The sequence below is a fragment of the Antrostomus carolinensis genome, unplaced genomic scaffold (assembly GCF_000700745.2).
Source record: "Antrostomus carolinensis isolate BGI_N321 unplaced genomic scaffold, ASM70074v2 scaffold4059, whole genome shotgun sequence".
Taxonomy (NCBI): Eukaryota; Metazoa; Chordata; class Aves; order Caprimulgiformes; family Caprimulgidae; genus Antrostomus; species Antrostomus carolinensis.
The window spans coordinates 2384-21113 of NW_010337692.1; the positions used below are offsets into that span (position 1 = coordinate 2384).

The following is an 18730-nucleotide window of genomic DNA, read 5'->3' on the forward strand; positions in this document are numbered from 1 at the left end:
TTTCAGGATAATGAGAGTTAAGATATTTCTCAAATACATAAATGTTTTGATTGCAAAGACCAGATTTCTGCTTTAAAAAAATAAACTGACATCAGGTATCATGATTAATTCGAACAGATTGTGTTAATTGTAGTTGACTTTAATTGTTGTACAAATGTGTTGGGGGCTGGAGAACTTTTTTTATTGTTGGTGTGTGAAATGAGTAAGCAAATAAAGCGTTTAAAAATACCCGTCTGCAAAGGGAGTGATCCAGCCTCTATGACATGCTGAAGCAGTAGAGGAGTAAAACCTACACTGATCCGGTACTGCGTATTTTTTACAAGCGCATTATGTCTGCTAATTTGTTCTGCCACAGAAGTTACCTGTGATAGGCAATGACTAACTTCAGTTTTCTTAAAAAGCTGCTTTTCTTGTAATTACCAAACAGTCTAAGCTTTAAATATACCATGTACTTTGGGGTAAGTTTGTCCTTTTTGAAGGTGATAGGATTGAAAAGTATGCCAACAGAAGGATGGAGCGTTTTTGGCGTTCACCGTTTTCTAATGGAGGCCAATAGTATATTAGAAGTATTAAAATACCTCAAATTTAGGAAGCCTGTGGGTTTGTTACTTTTTGCACTTTTTAACTCTTAGACTTTAATCTTTGGGATAAAGTCCTCTTCCTTTTTAGCTTGTGATACTTCTTAAAATAAAATTATCATTTATGGTGGTTGCACTCACGCTAAAATACATCTTCAGCACTTGCAAACTAGTATCACTAGGAAACAGGAGTTGTTCCAAGTACTAGATGAAACTGGTTCAATGTAAAATGATACATTTAACATCAAATATGCTCAAGGACTGTTAGGATTAAGTATTCTGAATGAAGGGGGAAGGAAAAGCCACTTCAGCTGGGGATAAGGAATCTAATTAAAAATCGGTATTAAGGATATATAACTTGAGAGCGCTATCATGCTTTTTAGAGTACGGTTTTATCAGTTGTAAAGGGGAGGAAGAAGTATTTGTATGAGAAAAAAATTTTCTCGGATTAAAAGGGATGAGTGAAATGGTGCTGTTGATCTTGGTAGCGAAGCGTCTGATCCCGCAATCCTTACGAGCACCGTCGGAGACAACAGATGACTTGTCTGAATAAGGATTGTGAGTTGCGAGAGGAAGGATAAAAGACGCGGGCCCCCAACTTGTCACTTTATATGTGGGCATTGATGGCATCTCTGAAAAGCGGAGCAAACCTGTACGGGTTTGTACTGCATTTGATTTGTTAAATTCATTTCCATACCCACCTAGTGACAATGGGGCTATATTCTCCAGAGTGTTCCCTGAAATTAATACCTACGTGTGAAAACAAACCCCAAATGTTGGCGCAGGAAGTCAGGACCGAGCTGTCGGTCCGAAGGGACGCGTGGGGTCTGGCTGCGAGTGGCGGGGCTGGTGCCAGGCAGCCCCCGCGCAGGGTGCGGGGTCTCTGACCTGCCGGGTGGCTCCAGACGGGGCCGATCTGGACCAACCGCCCCGCTCTGCCGTTCCCCGGGGAGGGGAAGGGCCGGGCCGGGCTGCAGGTGGTGCTGCTGAGCCGGGCAGCGGGCGGGCAGCGGGCGGGGGGGTCCGTGGGACGCAGCCCCGCTCGTTCCACAGCCCCGCGTGTGCTGCTCGCCAGCGGAGAGCCGGGCAGCGCTGGGCAGGCTGAGGTGCTCTGCCCGCTCTGGAGAGAATTCTAGATTTAGAGTCAGCTGAAACCCAAAGGGAAAACACTTTGTAAGGTTGAAAGCTGCGTAGTTGCAACAGCCGGGGTGATGAGCTATCAAATGCAATTACATTAAAATAGATTATACTGTGTAAATTGAGCCATTTAGAAGGTGAGAACCAAAGAAACAGCTCTGATCCTCCTTCTTTCTAAATTGCAGTTTTAGTTCCTTGCAATTCTGAGGCACAAAAGTAGGTGAGACGGCTTTTGTATCTGCCAAGCGCTTTATTTCTGAGTGTAATTCTAACTGAGTGCAATCTAGGTTAAAAGCTGGACAACTGGGTAATTAGAGCTCACTCGCTGCTAAAGGACGATCAGCTGTACCATAGCTCATTTGTGTTCCCAGAGACTTGCTCTCTTCTCCCCTGAGCGGAGGCTGCTGGAGAAGAAGCATCCGTCCCCGGACTTTTCTTGATTGCGGAGATGATGGTGCTGGACAAGGAGGACGGTAGGTGGGCTGAGATTGTGTAAGCCTGTGCTTGGTGTCTTCTGTGTGCCGCTAACATAGAAATAAATAGTTTTGAAACAGATGCACGCTGTGCATATCAGAGTGCTCTGCTTTCAGCTTCTGATATTTTTCTCTTGTGCTGGTAAAAGCATGCTTGCTCTCTTTATTTTATTTTTTTTTAAATCTCTTCTCTGGCATGATCGAACTAGTCAAGAAGGATATAGCAGAAACTGCTTGATTTGGGTTTTTTTACATGTATTTAGGTTTTTCTTTCTACAAGTTATTCCAATACATCTATTTTAGCTTGTTTATTTTAACAGCTTTTATTGTAAATCTAATTTTGAGATTTTCTTTCTGTTGCATGTCATTTGGGTCTCTTTAATGTGCGCCTTTAATATCTATTTCTCGCAGCTTTTCTTCATAGCTATAAACATAATGACAATAAGCTAATAAGCTGAACTGGCAAATAAACCATTGCTTTATTCTAAGAATTTACTCCCTTCTCTAAATGCCAGAAGTGGAGGTTCATTTGGGATGTAATTTAATGAAAGAAGATGAAGGAGAGCTTGACTTATTTTAGGACTTGGCATATACTTATTATTTTAAAGCTGACTAGTCCTTATCAAGGATGACTAAGGGGTACAAATTGGTGTCAAGAATAATAGACAGAGTTGGTTAGCAGTCTGAATGACCTGGTGCCTTCTCTTGCACGTTGCCTACCAGGGCGTGCAACTTAACTGCTCAGTCACCAGTAGTTTCTAGGATGAATATGGTAAGTCTAATCACAACTTTTTAATGAGGTTTTTCCAAGGCTGCTTCGTGGTCTTCCCTCATAGCTCGTACACTGAAAGCAAAGACTAAAACTGAGGCAGAGTAGGACGCTTCTCTGGCCATCCAGATGGACGTCCGTTGATGGCGCTGCCTCTTGCCAAACACCTCCACCTTGGTGGCACTTTGCATACTGAAAGTGGGAACTTCATCTTAACTTTTAATGCACCTCTGTATATACTGCCTCATTGTTTCACTTCACCTTTATAAATGGATGGAGTGTGCTATGTAAGGGGTGTGTTGCTGGGTTCTTTGATATTTTAATTTTTTTTTCAGATGTTTCTTTAAGTGTTAAAAAAAAGAAAGCCATAGGCAGTTGTCATTTGGAAGTAGAAGAAATTACTGAATATTTGCAAGACTGTAGACAGGAAACTGCTTTTCACAGGGAGCCAAAGAGCTTGAAGAAATTGGATATTGAGCATTTTGGCAGTAGCATTGATTTAACTTGAATATATGTATTGCTTTTTAAAATATTAATGAGAAAAAGAACTTGTAATTCAAAGTCACTTGCTTTCCTCTGTCAGTTTGGTGCTAATCGTGTTTTGTGAATAGTACAGAAAGCTATCCAGTGCTAACAAGTTGGAGCGATATGACTTTTGTTCCCTGACCCATACCTGTCTTCTGGTATTTTAAAACTGAATTAGTGCTGTACTGGAGAATAACTAGGAAAGAAGGCTTGACTATTGAAAATAATGGATGGATGCTCACTTTTAACCAAAGGTCTTCTACTGAAGTTTCACTTCTCTCTCTCCCATCCTTGCCTCCCAAAAAAAGGGTGAGAGGGGAATACTACCCAGGGTTTCACATCTAACATTTTGAGGTCTTGATCTCATAAGTTTGATTTCTAAAATTATCAGTCTGGTGTATTCGTGTGCATAGAATTTGAATCTAGTTTCTGGGATGGGATGTGAGGTTTTCTTTCATTCTTATGTGAAGCACTTGGGACAATGAAAAAATATGAATGGACTTTTCAGAAAGATTTTATGCCTTTAAAATATGAGACCAAGCAGAAGTGCATGATTATCAGTGCCCTCTTGTATGCAGGTTTGATTAAATTTTGACTAAGAGTTGACCAATGTGGGGTCAGTGCCCGTGTATAAGTTGTCTCGCCCTTCTGAATTTATTCCGTGCTCATTAAGTTGGCATCCTAAAACAGTGAAATAAACTTACTCAGAGAAAAACAAACAAACAAACAAAGCCCAGGTTTTATTTCTGCTGAGGTCTAATAAGTTTCTTTGTTAACACAGTAAAACTTTTTTTTTTTTTTTTTTTTAAAGGTAGATGTGAAGCATCTGTTACACATCTTCTAGATCAGCTTTGCAGTTGACTGGACTGTGGATAAAAGACACACTAAGTGGTTGACTGTTGCTTATGCTGGGAAAACAAATGAAGCTAACAGGGTTTCAAAGGCTTTGAAGCAGTGTCGCTCTCAGAGGTGTTCAGTTGTTTTCTTTGGCAATATAAGTTGAAGCAAGCTAGTTTACTTTATTAGAGGCATAAGGCTGGTCTTGTAACCTTCCTCTGACTAAGATGAATTTGGCTGACTGACCTTGTTTCTTTCTGGACCACACGTGTTGAGCTGGGATTTGGTGGTTTTGGTTTTTCCTCTCTTTAGGACTCATCTCTTTTAAAAGACAGCAGCATTTTCCATATTTTGTTAAATCTTCTTTTTCACTTTGTCTTTCCAAACTATGTTCTGCTATGATGGAGCAATGCAAATCAAGCAGAATAGCCCAAATTAATTCTTCACATTGGCAGCAGTATGATTGCCTGCATGGAATCAATAATACATCATGGAGGGATCAGATTTTGGAGTATAATGTGTGAATAATGCTTGACACAAAACAAAAATTCAGTCATCATAATAGCAATTAGGAAAAAGCTGCAGCTTATCCCAGCTGTAATCTCTGCTAACAATGAAGCACAGCCTGGTAATCAGCATGTATGGTATGAAATGCACTAATAGAAATCATGGCTCTTTGTTATGTGGGGAGGGGGGTGAAAGTTTCCTTTTAGCTAACTTGTGCTGTGTTAACTGACATAGTATCCTTCAACCAAATTATTGAGTGTGTGTGCACTTGTAAAAACACTGATCAGCTGTGTGTTTTTCCTGATGTTTGCATAGACAGTAGCACCCCAAATCACGGATCCTTTGTGTTTTCAAGTAGAACTCTGATTAAATGGATCGCAAGAGTAGGCCAAGTTAATAATATATCGGAGGACTCCATTAAATACGTACCCGTATACAGACCTTGGGTTTTATCTTTAAAAAAAGTCTATAGTTTCTTTAAAAATTAAAAGAAAAATACGGATACTCAGTGGTTGTGTACATTGGGGTTGGAGAATGGGTCTTAGGTTGATGGGAGGTATTTAGGGCAATGAATATTAGGTAATTCGAAACTGGATTAGTAGCAGCAGTTGGGTTCCCTGTTGTGTAAGAGCCCATCTTACCCTGCACAGAATGAAAGAAAAGCAGCATTTGGAATTAGAAAAGCAGTGAAATTGATTGTATGGTGTCAGTTACAGGAATGGTGCCACAGTGCCCTAGCCAGGGCACCAGAGCTGGGGGCTGACTTCACAAATGAGTATGCCAGCTACCATACAGGGGTACCTATAGATAGGTAGATGGAGATGGGGGGATATCTTCCACCAGCAAGATGGGTCCTGACAGGCTGCTTCTGTTGGTAAAAATCATTATATGCACAAAAATAAGGCATGTCCAGGTTGTTCACAAGCCTAATATGAAATAGTGCCATATAGGAAGAAGAGCAGTTCTACATGTTGCTGGTATCTCTTGTTTTTTTCTTTTAATGTACCCTTCTCAGATATACCTATTGAAGAGTCATTCAAAGAGAGACGAGGGGAAATGGCAGGGTGGCTTTTTCTTCATGTGACATGGAAGTGAATTTTTCTGTTGCCTACTCTTCCTGAAGCTGCCTCTTTTAATTTTATTTTTCCTTTTTTCTCCTTTACCCCTCTACCTTGGACCTTCTCTGTGGTCCATCATTGTCTAACTTCCCATTTATAAAGAAACTCTACACATCTTCTAGACATCAGCTTATTCTAATAATGTTTGATTCGGGTCACCAGTGACTCTTTATTTACCTATTTAGCTGGGTTATCTGTTCTTTTTTGAGGGCCTGATCTTGATACACATGGTCTTGGTGTAATTTCAGAGTTTTGGTCTGTCTCTAGTTGATTAAACTGGAAGAGGGTAGGTTTAGATTAGATATTAGGAAGAAGTTCTTCACTGTGAGGGTGGTCAGACACTGGAACAGGTTGCCCAAGGAAGTTGTAGATGCCCCCTCCCTGGAAGTGTTCAAGGCCAGGCTGGATGAGGCTTTGAGCAACCTGGTCTAGTGGAAGGTGTCCCTGCTGCTGGCAGGGGGGTTGGAACTGGATGAGCTTTAAGGTCCCTTCCAATCCAAACCATTCTGTGATTCGTTCTATTCTATGATTATGCTGTGTCCTTTTGTGACTTAAATGTACAGCAGTGGGAGTGGGTTAATATATTTATGAAGGGAAGGCAGAAGGTTGTAAAAGCAGGAATCTGAATAAGGCCAGAGCCCGCTTGGCAGCAGAACAAACCATGAGACTCGGTTTGGCCAGAAAGGACAAAAAAAAAAAATCTGGACTGTTTCTCCAAAGCTGCCCAAGTGTGGAGCTAGAGGTAGTCTTCCTAGACGTGCCCCCTGTTCCTGGAAATGGCAGATACAGAGGCATGAGAGTATGACTAGAGAGTAAAGTGATTGCCTAAACCTTTTCAAGAAATGGAAGGTGCTGTGGCTGGAGCACTGATCACCTACGTCTCTAATGCAGACTCAGCCTATGGGAAGAAGAGGGAGGAAAGGAGTTAGTGAGCCAAATAGGAGCAAACTACTTTGTATTAGTGTATTCCTGCCAGGCATCAAACAGTTCTTAGTGTTTGCTCAAACTAGATAGCGGAAGGATCTGGGTAGGCATCTGTACGGAGTGTCACTGTTCTTCGTTCCCAGATGCTGGCGAGATGTAATAGTTGTCTGGGTGCCATAACAGGCGTTAAAACAGTGTTGGAACACTTTTCGGCTGGGGTAATAGGGCAAAAGAAGCAGCTGGTTCTTGGAAATTAGTTTGCTCTAATTTTGGTTTAATACAGTAGAAAGAATACTTGATACCCTGTCAGTGGAACATAATTTGTCTTCTTTGGAGTTAGTGTTAAATTTTATTATCTTTCATAGATACGATGTGAACGTGTCAGCCTGTTTGTCATAGCCATTCTGAAAATGCTCTCATATGGTAGAATCTTTGGAAAAATTCCTTTTAAGAGCAGTGCATTATTAATAAAGTAATCCATTAGGTCTGGTGATAAAGGGTCACAGCAGAGTCTGAAATACGTTTCTTAAATGGTTAAGAAATTTATCATGGTTGGAGGATTAATTGATTTCATTTGGAGGCTTTCTTAAGGTTTTCAGGCTTTGTGTTTGGAGATGGTTTTACTCTCTTTGCAAATGTGCTTGCTGCTCAAACTTTTGCTTTGCTGTCATTAGCGTGAGCTATTACATTTCTGCTAAAGGCAAACTGTTCTTTTAGCATTATGACTGATTGCATCTGTGAGGAGTCTTACTTAGGTAAAGAATATGAAAGTTTATGGCATATAAGGTATTTTACTTGAAATCAATTCAAAATCAGAATAACGGTATCAGGCATTAAGTGTTGCGGTGTAAGAATAAAAAAGGCACTGCAGATGCTGCTAAATGCTGAACTATAAAACTCTAATGGGTCTATATCTTTTTAAAATTGAACAGAACTGTCATCATTTAGAATAAATAGACGTTGTTTTAAACCGTATAGAAATCACTGCCCCCAACTTCAATAATGTGCGTAACTGTTGCCAGGGAATGATTTATTCAGTGAATGTAGCTCCTATTCACTGAAGACTTGGGGGTGGAGAGAAGGCCGATTTAAAATGAAAGTTGTTCACTATTAGATTAACATAATTAAACCTATAGATGGTCTGAGAACAATTCACTGCAGCGAGTGGTTTTTTTTAATTCTCAGTGTGTAAGCGTGTGTGTTTTCTCTGTCCTCCCAACAGGATGACTGCCATGTCCAAGTTTTGGGTGCTATCTGTGCAAACAGATGCTCAACTCTCCTTTCCAGTGAATGTTCTTGCAAACTACTTTCTTCAAATATTGCACATCAAAGCAGATAATGGATGCTGTTGTCCAAATTTAGAGGGTTTTCTTAATTTCACTGAACACTTCTGAATTCTTTATGCCAGTGTTCAGAGTTCCTTGCATGCTAATCAAACTCTGAAAGGGCGATTTGGGCAGTGAAAGTAATATTTGCTTTCTTTTTAAACTATTGATTTCAAAAGTTCTTGTTTTTCTTAAAGAAAAAGTGGATGATTGTTGCATATTCATGACTGAACTGCAGAGAACTTGGACCAGAATTAAACAATTAACCCTCTCACCAATGCAAACATCCATTTGAGCGGAAGCCAGGGATGTTCCTACTTGGTTTATTATGGATCTGAGATATAGAAATGTATTCCGGAGGACTGTGTTTCTAATAAATAAAAAGGCATAATGAGAATGTAACTGGGAAGGAAGACAAAAGCAGCCATGCTTTAAATTGTTAATGATGGTGCCAGTGGCTGCAGCTTTACCACAGCTGTTTAAATTGATCAGCTAGTGAAAATGTTTTGTTTTGGCATTTTCCCTGCATGTGCAACTCTTCCGAAGGGACTTCTGGAAGCTTTTCAAAGGGGAACCATGATCTTTTTTTAAACCAGGCTTAGAACACCAGAGTTTCCAGTATTTTGGAATCCAGTATTGAAGGATGCAGTTCAGCTTTTCTTTTGTAAAGTTTTTGGCTGATGAGCCCTCACTTCCCCTGAATTTCCTTTACCATTCTTTTTTTTTTTTTTTTTTCCTTCCCCCTCCAAAAATATTGCAAATTACTCATTAATCCATAAGAGATGAGGCAGCAGCACACTTCCTAGCTGTGCTTTTTTCCACCCATCTCCTCTATTTTCCCGACGCTACGGAGCTTGATCAGAAAAGCAGAAAGGTGCTATGTCAATTTGCTATGCATCTTTTGGTCAAGCATCCAGTGTGAAATTGTTCTGTAAAATGTATTTTTTTCAGAGGGAACTTGCTACTAATTTGTTTCCTGGTTGGCTCTGCCTTGCAGCTGATGTGAGTTAACCAATACCTCTTTAATGCTTGTATCGTTTCCTTCTGTTCCAGAGAGATGGGTACACATTTCCAAAGGATGCAGTCCCTTCAAGTTGAGTAGGTAGGGGAAGGTCGTACTTTCTGTGTATTGACAAGTGATATGGTAGGGATCTATGGGTGAAGGACTGGCCTGAGCCAGTGAGGCTTGCTGTGTTTTGCAGAACACTCCTGCCTTGGGTTCCCACCTGAGAGAGCTCATGAGCAGACCTACCTGGGACTTTGTGTGAAGCCTCTTCCTGGCACTGTTGACAGCAGGTGACTGGTGGATAGGCCATGCTTTAGATAACGTTTCTGCCTAATGTATTTGCAGTGGGGGTGGGTATGGAACATTATTCAGAATCCATTATATATTTATCTTTATACTCCTTTGTGGAAAATGATTTCTGTAAGTACCCCGTTATGGTTATGAAAGCCCAAACCAAGCATCAGTCTCAAACCCTTTGACCTGTCTGCACAGAATGGAGATCTGTTTTGAAAAGGACCCCTTTATATCTGTTTTTACTCCATGCCCTTCCATTCATTTGCCTATACAAAGCAATAAAGGGTAAAACTGAAGTAACATAAATTGGTCTGTCTTCCTGAATCCATGTCTCGCTAATGTACCCAGATTAACTCAACTGTAAATTGTCTCCTTTGGATGTCGTGTCTTGCTAAAAGTTTCCTATATGATTCATGATTTGGATTGCTTTTAACAGCTATTGGCTAAGCAATATGGTAAATGTACAAGGTGATGCAATTGGCATTAGTGAGAGGATGCACAGGAGCATGTAATGCAGTCAATACTACATTAACTACTGATGCCCAATTACAGAAACTGGAAGAGTGGCTTTTAGGAGCATTAGGACTTGCAGAAGAGCTGAGATCCCCTGCCGCTCCTTGCCTAAAAGCTTCACCCTTTATGCGCTGGGATCAAAGCAAACATTTAGTTGCTATTTTGTCATGTATAACAACGAAGGTATTTCCCCCCTCCCCCCCTTTTTTCCTCCCCAAAAAAAGTGTCACAGTGATGCTTTTAGCACATGTAAAATCCTATCTCCATATTTCAAGAATATCCTTCCATCTCCTGGGGCGAGACTTTATTTGAATAAAGACTCTTTAACCACCCCTGTATTTACTGTTTCGCTGAAGCTTACTAATTTAGCCATTTTTTTCTTTTAAAGAAATACTAAGTGCAATTTACAGTGTCCCATTTCAGTGTGTCAGACAAGGCTCCCCTTTGCTCCTGCCAGCTCCTTCCCTTTTCTAATCTCTATATGATTGTTTGTGACCTCAGCTGGCTTGAAGTCTAAAAGAGTGTTTTAAAATACAACCAGATACCACATAAAACAGGATATTTGAGAGTGTGACCTCTCTGCAGTCCACGTTCAGATTAAGCACACATTGTTTCCACCATTGCTTTTAAAACCCATTTGCAGTAGACAGCAAAGGACCACGTTACACTAAAAGACAGTGCATACTTTTAGATTGAGCTGAGTGTGATCACAGCTTCTAAATCTATTTTAAAACTAATGAGCAATGTCACTGCTGCATGGTGAAACTAGCAACCCACCAAGTTCCTCTGGACTTGGAGCGAGATGGGAAATTAAGCAGCTCTAAGAACACTGAAATATTTTAATATAAAAGACAGCTGGCAGGTGGCTTATTGCTCTTGTTGCAGCGTTTGTCTTTACTTCCAGCTCCGATACTTGGCACATCGCTGCTGCTTTTCATCCTCAGAGCCTTTAGATGGTATTAAGCAATTTGCGCACCCCAAGTTAGCATTCCCTGGAACTGAGGTCTGAGTACTGAGGGGGATGTCTCTGACCCCCTGAGTTGTGGGTGGGCTTGTGTGCAAGGTGTCCCAGGTTTGTTCAGCTCTGCTTTCTCTCTGCATAGCCCTTGCTGCCCTGCCCAGCCGAAGAGGAGGGTGGGATCTCCAGTGCCATCTCTTGCTGTGGCCCAGTGCTGGGCCTGGGTCCCACCTGGCCTGCTCGCCCACACTTGGTTTGGAGGTCAGAGCTCTGCAGAAGAAAGGAGAAGTAACTTCTGGCTCTCCGGGGAAGGACGGAGCACTATTGAAACAGTTGCTCTCCTTGACTGTTGTTGGGGCAGTTGTGTTGATTCTTCTCAACAGGCATTTTTTTTTTTTTTTATGTCCCTGAGATTCAGTCCAAGTAATTGCAAATTGCTGAGGAAAAGCCTTCGCTAACCTATCTTCCTTCCATAATTATGAGCATCGGTCACCTTCCCATCCTGTTCCTGCCATTATTATTAGTGTCGGTCACGTTCCCCTATGCTGTTTCATGCATGCGACAGAAAAATGAGGTAACACTGTGCTGTAAAGCATCCTGACAGTCTACAGGTGCCTCCTTAGTGACCCTTTTTTGGCAGGTGGTGCCTTAACTTCTTAGCCTGCCAGTGTGCTGGTTCTGTGTGTGATTGCCCCAGGGTCCCGTGGAGCTCTGCCCCATGCCCGGCGACTGTCTCGGTGTTCAGCTGGTCCGGGGTGTTTGCTGTGGCTGGAGGAAGGACGGACTGAAGGGGCAGAGGCCGAGGAGGAGTGCAGTTATTTTTAAGAAGACTGTTGCTTTCAGTTCCTGATCAATGCTCTTCTGGATGTCCAGGGGGAGGGAGCAGAAGGTGACCTGCTGGTTTTCTCCTTGCACTAATGTGTTTAAAAGGTGGCACCAGCAGCGGAGGCGTGGGGGAGCTTGACTGAGCTCTGCCTGTAGTGTGGCTTCAGCACAGGCAAGTGTCCTCTGCTTGATGCACTTTCCAAGCTGTACAAACAACGCTCTAAATGTCTGAAGTACCCAGCAGGGCAAGTTAAAACGTCCTTGAGCAACTTAGTATTTAGACAGTGTTTTCTCTGTTCCTTTGATCAGGAGGGAGCAGATGTGTCTCTTCTCCTGTGTGTGTTTGCGCACACCCCCTGATGCACACGCGTTCCTGTCCTTGTGCAGGGGCTGCAGCGTTTAGGGTAGGCTGTTACTCCTCTTTGTTCTTTCTTGGTACTGTTTTGTTCTGTTTTGGGTTTTTTTTCCAGGAAATCTAAGTTGGAATTTAGAGATGTGAGACTAAACAAGGTTTTAACTTACTCTCGCTCATTCCCTTCTCTCTCTTTAATTTGGATAGAGTAAAAAAAAAAAAAGGCTCCCTTTAAAAAAAAATGTATGTGTATGTATAAACGATTCATTGACTAGTCTTTTTGGGGGTTTTTAAGCATTCACTCTAAGTGGGCTGCTCAGTGAAATTTGTACATTCATAAAATAGCTGATTGAAAAGCAATATTTCAGATAAATACAAGCCAGCGATCTATCAGCAGTTGTAATAAAAGCTGGGCTTCAGGCTGTGATTTTATTTTGAAATAATAAGAATTGCTTTATTCTTTTTACTTGAGTTACCATGGTAATTCTGTCGTGTAGCAGTGTTATATTGATTTAGAAAGTGGACAGTAATATTTCTTTTGTGTTATTCTGTTTCTAGGGGTTGATTTCTAATTTCCACTTGGAGATTACTTTTATAAATTTCTTAAGTCCTTCCACTTTTTTCTCTAGCAGTGTAATTTTCCTCTCACACATTGCTATTTTCTGAGCTTATTGGTTTGCTCTTATTTTAAATTAAACTTGCTGGTTTCAAATATTGAAATGACATCTTTGTCTGTGTCTGTACTTTGGTTTAGCAAAATATTACAGTCTGCTATTTTATGCTTAATAATTTAAGGGAAGTTTTATGTCTGCCATCACTGGTTGTTGGTAACTTATGACTAAACCAACACAGAGCTTAAACCTCTGATGTTTTAATATTGTGTAATGGTGCTTCCACCCTATACACCATTTACTTTTTTTTAATCCGCCTTGTGTGTGCACTAAAGAGAATGACAATTAAATTCTCAGGAGATCAGGAGGATGTTTTGGGTGGAGCTGGCTCTTGGCCAGTTTAGGTCTTCATTACACATGAGATCCACTGGTTTTGTCCATCCCTGGTTACCCATCTTCCTCACGCAGTTAAGAAGCTTCAAGTTTTCTGAAAGCCTAAACAGGATGCGACTGTTCCTGGTGGCATCTCTTTCTCTCTTTGTGAATGAGAAATAATCCTCCTATTCCAAACCTAGGACATGAGGGGAAACGAACCTGAAGCATCACTGTTTTCAGAAGTGATAGTTTAGATCCTGAAACCAAAGCCATGAATTCCACTTTCAAAGAGAACTCGTTCAACTTACCTTTTAGTTTAGAGGGTGGGAAAGCTACTTTGTGAGCACTAAGTACAGATTTCCTGATCTCATGAAAATGCCACTGTGAGTTTTTGCAGTGCAAGTAGCTGGCGGGAGGGGGACTGAAGTCTTGTTCTGTTGCCCTTTGGTTTCATTCCTGTGTGAAGCTGAAAACAGTAAGAAAAAGAGTCCAGGAGTCCCAACTAATCTCTGTTGGGATCGCTACAAGCAGGAGTTACCATCAGCTGGAAATGGCAGAAGAAGAGGGGAAGGAGGGCATGAACATGTGGTGGTTGACCTCAGAAAGCCTGAGGTATGAGGTGGCTGGAAAAAGGCAAATGCAATCCTGGAATGGATTGAACAAGAAATTGCTAATAATGATCACTGTTAATAATGCTGGAGAGAAGCACTGATGGAAACAGTGTCTATCACAGGTAAACCACGGACCACTCATTCTCAGGGACAGTAAATCCACATAGAAATAGGGGCAGAGAAGATGCTCATGAGGATAGATGGGTCTGTGCTTCAGCTTGTCTACCTTTGCAAAATGAAGGCTGACTGGTCTGCCCCGTATGCGGGCACTGAGAGGGTAAACATCGGGGAGGAAGGAAAACAGGCTTTTTACCCCTAAATACTTTATTGTCATTAGAACTAGTAGTTGGAAATGGCTAAGAATATTTCTAGGCTAGCAGCTTGAAAGCTTCTGAGCTTTAGTAGGGTTTGTCTCTAGACCAGCCTTTCCCAGAGAACAGTGGAGGCATGAAGCTGAATTGTTTGGGTTAGAGAAGGAGCTGATAGCCTGGTATCATGGTACAATAGCCTCCGGCTGCAGGAGGACTTGCTAGTCCTTCTCAGTCGTCAGTCCATGCTGAGGCATTTATGTCACAGTGTATGAAACTCTGTCAGTGTTTCCATATAAAACCCATATTTTCATGAACATTCATTTATGGTGAAAGTCTGCACATAAGATCCTGCCTGAGGATACCTTTTTCTTTCCTATTAAAATTTTATAAACCCGTCACTTGGCTGGGATTTTTAGTTCTCTATGAAAGTAAAATAGAAGGGGGCCCCTGATGGGAAAGTATGGAGGGTATAGTGTCATTTTCTTCCTCAATGCTCCCTTCAAAAAAAAAAAAGCACAAGCTACAAACTTACAGGTGAACTTCTAGATGGGAATGGCAAAAGCCATGTCTGCAGGTTCCGGACTTCTTTACAGTGATGTGATTTGGTTTGATCTGAGTGTGCAAGTGCACAAGAAGCTACTGTTCCCAGAAGTCTTCCCTACCTTTTCTGCATGTGTGGTGTTGTGCAGGTGTTGCCTGTGCTGTTCAGCTTGAGAGCAGTGATCCACAAACTTTAAAACCTTCAAATAGGTCTTGACCTGTCAGGCTGTAATGGCCCTTGGAGCCTTTACCGCCCGTCGGGTGATGTCTGTTACACATTAGTCTGTAATAGCTCCAGAATAAATAACTTGATTATTTTTTTTTTTAAGTCAGTAGTTATCTCTCTCCACAGTGGACTGCAATGGCTCCTCATGCTGAAATGCAGTTTTAAAGTAATGCAACAAGAGACTGTTTAATGTCTCTGACAGTCTCGGTGCTGAGCACAAGTCCTCTGCTTTCCTTCTCCAGCATTTTCTTTCTCATTGCTTGCTTATATTACAGCACATCCATGCTACCAGGAGCTGACATCTCACCCCAGATTCTCTGTGATGTGGCAAACAAGTACCTGATACTATGGGTCTCCTCAAAAAAATGCTTTGGTCTTTCCCCATCACACCTGCTTTTCAGGAAGAGCTTCAGCTGATAATTTGCACTCATCTTAGTGTAGGGCTCTGTGCTCAAGGGAGCAATCTTGCCCTGGTAGGAGAAGGGACTAGGTGATTTAATAGACTTTTTTTAATAAGCATTTCTCTCTGTGTCTGATCTTTCCACAGGATACAGTGCTGCCTGCATCCTAAGTTGGGATTTGGGTTTGCTACCCCCTACCTAAAATATATTTTCTTTCCCTCTAGTTCATTCAATTATAACTCTAGGATATATCTTCTGGGACTGAGTAATTGGCTAGGTCAGGAGTAATCTTTATTTTCACTAGAGAGATGTTTACAAACTGATGCTGTAGTATCTCTTTAAAACCCACTGAGAATCTGATTAAAGGCCTGAGGATCTTCTGCAAAGATTGCCTGCTCCCAGTTGACTTGAAAGGGTCAGCATGCTGTCACAGTTTCGACGACTAAGAATTAACTTAAGGCTGATTCAAATGCTCCTCTCTGTGTATAGCATTGATTGGACTGCTTTCAGATGGCAAGAGGTAACTTTATACTGTAGCATGTGTGAACTCCATTTAGTTAAATAGTAAAGCAGAATGAATGTGGTTGCTTGTGGCACAGGAACTCAAAGGTGAATGTGTTCTACCCCTCCTGCCCTGAATTAAATACTTTGGGGAGGGTGGGAGAGAAACATCATTCTCACGGTAACGTACTTGGGATATTGACTGCTGCAGCTCTTCTTCACCACGTGTAGCTCCTAAGTTTCATGTAATCTTTTCTTCTTCTCTTCCCCTATGCATGGGCCACCCTGTAGGGTTCACCTCAGTGAGATAGGACTGCTTGTAGTGGAAACAGCAGCAGAGTGCTCTTTTGAATAGGGGAAAAAAAAAACCCAGACCAAGTAAAATGAGTTTGGTGCATCATTATTGCTGCCCCTTTTCCAGGAATTGGTAGCAGCACTAAGATTTTTAACCTGGTTTCATGTGAGCACCAGTGCTCAAAGGCAGGGAGCATTAATGTGGAAACAGCTGGTGCTGACTCGCACAAAGCTGTGGGGTTTGTGGTGCCACGCTTCCACTTGCTAGCCTTAGAGCAGCTTTTGAACAGGCCCTGCTGAATGCACGTGCCTGACACAGCGATGTGCTCTGTGGGAAGCAGTGCCAGGCTGCACACTGGTGTCTTCTAGCGCTGTCGGTGCATGCACCAAAGCAGGCAGTGCTGCTGCTCCTGCTCCTGCTGAGACCATCATGTGGAAGTTCTGCTGAGCACCTTATGGAAAGAAAAAGGGCTGAGTTCAGGTGTGCTCCTGAGGACCTTCTTCTGCCTGCCAGCCCCTCCACCAAGCCAACAGTAGCTTCTAGTTGATGAAGCAGCCAGGGAAGGTGTCCCACCAGCATTAAACCTTCAGCCAGGATTGTGCTCCTCAGGACCTTCTTCTGCCTGCCAGCCTCTCCACCAAGCCAACAGTTGCTTCTAGTTGATGAAACAGCCAGGGAAGATGTCCCACCAGCATTAAACCTTCAGCCAGGATGCAGGGGCCAGCTGGTGTAAGTCAGCATTTTGCTGCTTCAAAGCAGAGGTGGAGCTTCCTGGTTTCTTGCCTCCTGTAATGTCTGGTAAGCTACAGGACCTTCTTCTGCCTGCCAGCCTCTCCACCAAGCCAACAGTTGCTTCTAGTTGATGAAACAGCCAGGGAAGATGTCCCACCAGCATTAAACCTTCAGCCAGGATGCAGGGGCCAGCTGGTGTAAGTCAGCATTTTGCTGCTTCAAAGCAGAGGTGGAGCTTCCTGGTTTCTTGCCTCCTGTAATGTCTGGTAAGCTAAAGGCTTTTCTGGTGATAGAGGCACAGCACCTAGGTCCTTCCTGGAGTTTCATAGATGCATCAGTGCTGTCCATGAGTGAACGATCTCAAGAGTTTGGTGCATCAGTGTTAAAGGGTTCAGATTTCCCTGGGCAATTTCTTGGGGATTCTTCCTAGGAATGAGTGTGACATAGCTGGCGAAGACTTTAGGCTAACCTAAAGCCTTGGTGTGGTTTTTGCTTTTCCTTGCCTTTTTTGTCTTAAAACTGTTGTAATAAGTCCAGGAGGAAGAGATACTGGAAATGCTGACAAGCTCTGAGTTAGAGCAGCCAGAGAGGCGGTGGTGCAGTAATGTACTGCTCAGTTTAATTGTGCCCAGCACAATTTCTGTGTTCCCCGAGGGCAGTTACTGTGCAGTGCTCCTGCGTGGTGACCACGCTTGCATCCAGAGTTGCAATTTGCCAGTGGTCACTCTCAAGAAATACGTGCCCTGGTGCGGTCCTGTGTGAGATGAAGGCAATAGCAACTGCACAAGCCAAGGTAGAGGAAAGAAGAATGATTCTGACATCTCCTGTAGGTGACCACCATGACATCAGACAGTTCTCTATCTGCAAGACTTGAAAAACGACACCAGACACTGACAATCTCATCCCTCCTCCCACCTCCCCTCCCAGGCTGGAGGGAGCCTCTGCCTGGTGGTCACTGTAGTTTAGTTTTGGCATGTTTCACTGTACACAACTGGATCCATTTTCTGTCAGTAAACAAAGCTCTGATTACCTCTTGGGACAAATATTTTGACCATCTTTTGCCATAATAAACTTGTTACCAGATTAAACAGTGCATTGAGCTAAGGAGCTGTGGACATGTCGCAGTAGCCCCAGTGCCACGCTTGATGCATACTCAGCGTTTGCTTTCACTTCTTTTCATCCTGTTGTCTTTCTGCTTGGGATGGTTGGCTCCTTTCTCATCACTAAGCAAGCTCCATGTGTTTAAGTCTCAAATTATGACTTGTTTCCCACTCCCCTCACATCCCAAGGAACTAGATAAAAATTTGAGCTCAACAAAACCCTTGCCAAATCCTGTTCCGTACTTAGGGTTTCTCAGTGTGTGCTGTTCTCATTTAGCTTAGAAGCTTACAGCACTGACTCTCCAAAGAATGCTCCTTGGTGATGCTTAATCAAAGAAAGCAAATATTTCTTGGTCTTGGCTTAAATTTCCATTAGATCTACAGAGCAAGCCAGTTGTGAAGATGATTATGCTGGTCCCTGCTAAGAGAGAGTCATGTGAGTTGTTACTACAGTGCCAGCTGTGAAGAGTGTGACAAGTCTCATTTTGTTTCAGTTAAATGAATACTCTTCAAATGATATTAACCTAGTTAAAATTTTGCTTATCACAGCAAGCCAGGTAAGTGTGTATTACTTTTTGAAGTTGTTTGAGAATGCAGGAGGAGTTGATTTTGAACTTTCCTCAGCTGCATATCGTGATCAAGCACTTGAGGCAACTTTAACATCTGAATGAGCTCGTCAGTAAAGGAAGAGTGTTGATAGCAGGGCTGTGTTTACTCAGCACTTAAGTGTTTACCCTTGAGTTTAGCAGAGATGTCTACCCAGTGAAGGAAAGGTCTTGCACATCCTGTGGATGCTGAATGACAGTATTTCCATGAAATAAAAGCTGAAGATGCTTTTTATGTCCTGGAAAAAATCACTAAGACATCATGTAGGGAAAAAAATACC

General features: G+C 42.3%; 1 protein-coding gene across 1 annotated transcript in view; it reads left to right on the plus strand.

Moving 5' to 3' along the window:
* Nucleotides 1-1637: 1637 nt before the first annotated feature.
* The window catches only part of LMO1 (LIM domain only 1), a 57029-nt gene continuing 39936 nt past the window's right edge, over nt 1638-18730 (plus strand). Inside the window, exon 1 of the mRNA XM_010175247.1 lies at nt 1638-2188. Within this exon, the coding sequence (XP_010173549.1) occupies nt 2164-2188 (25 nt within the window). The 5' untranslated portion in view covers nt 1638-2163. The remainder of the gene's footprint in view (nt 2189-18730) is intronic.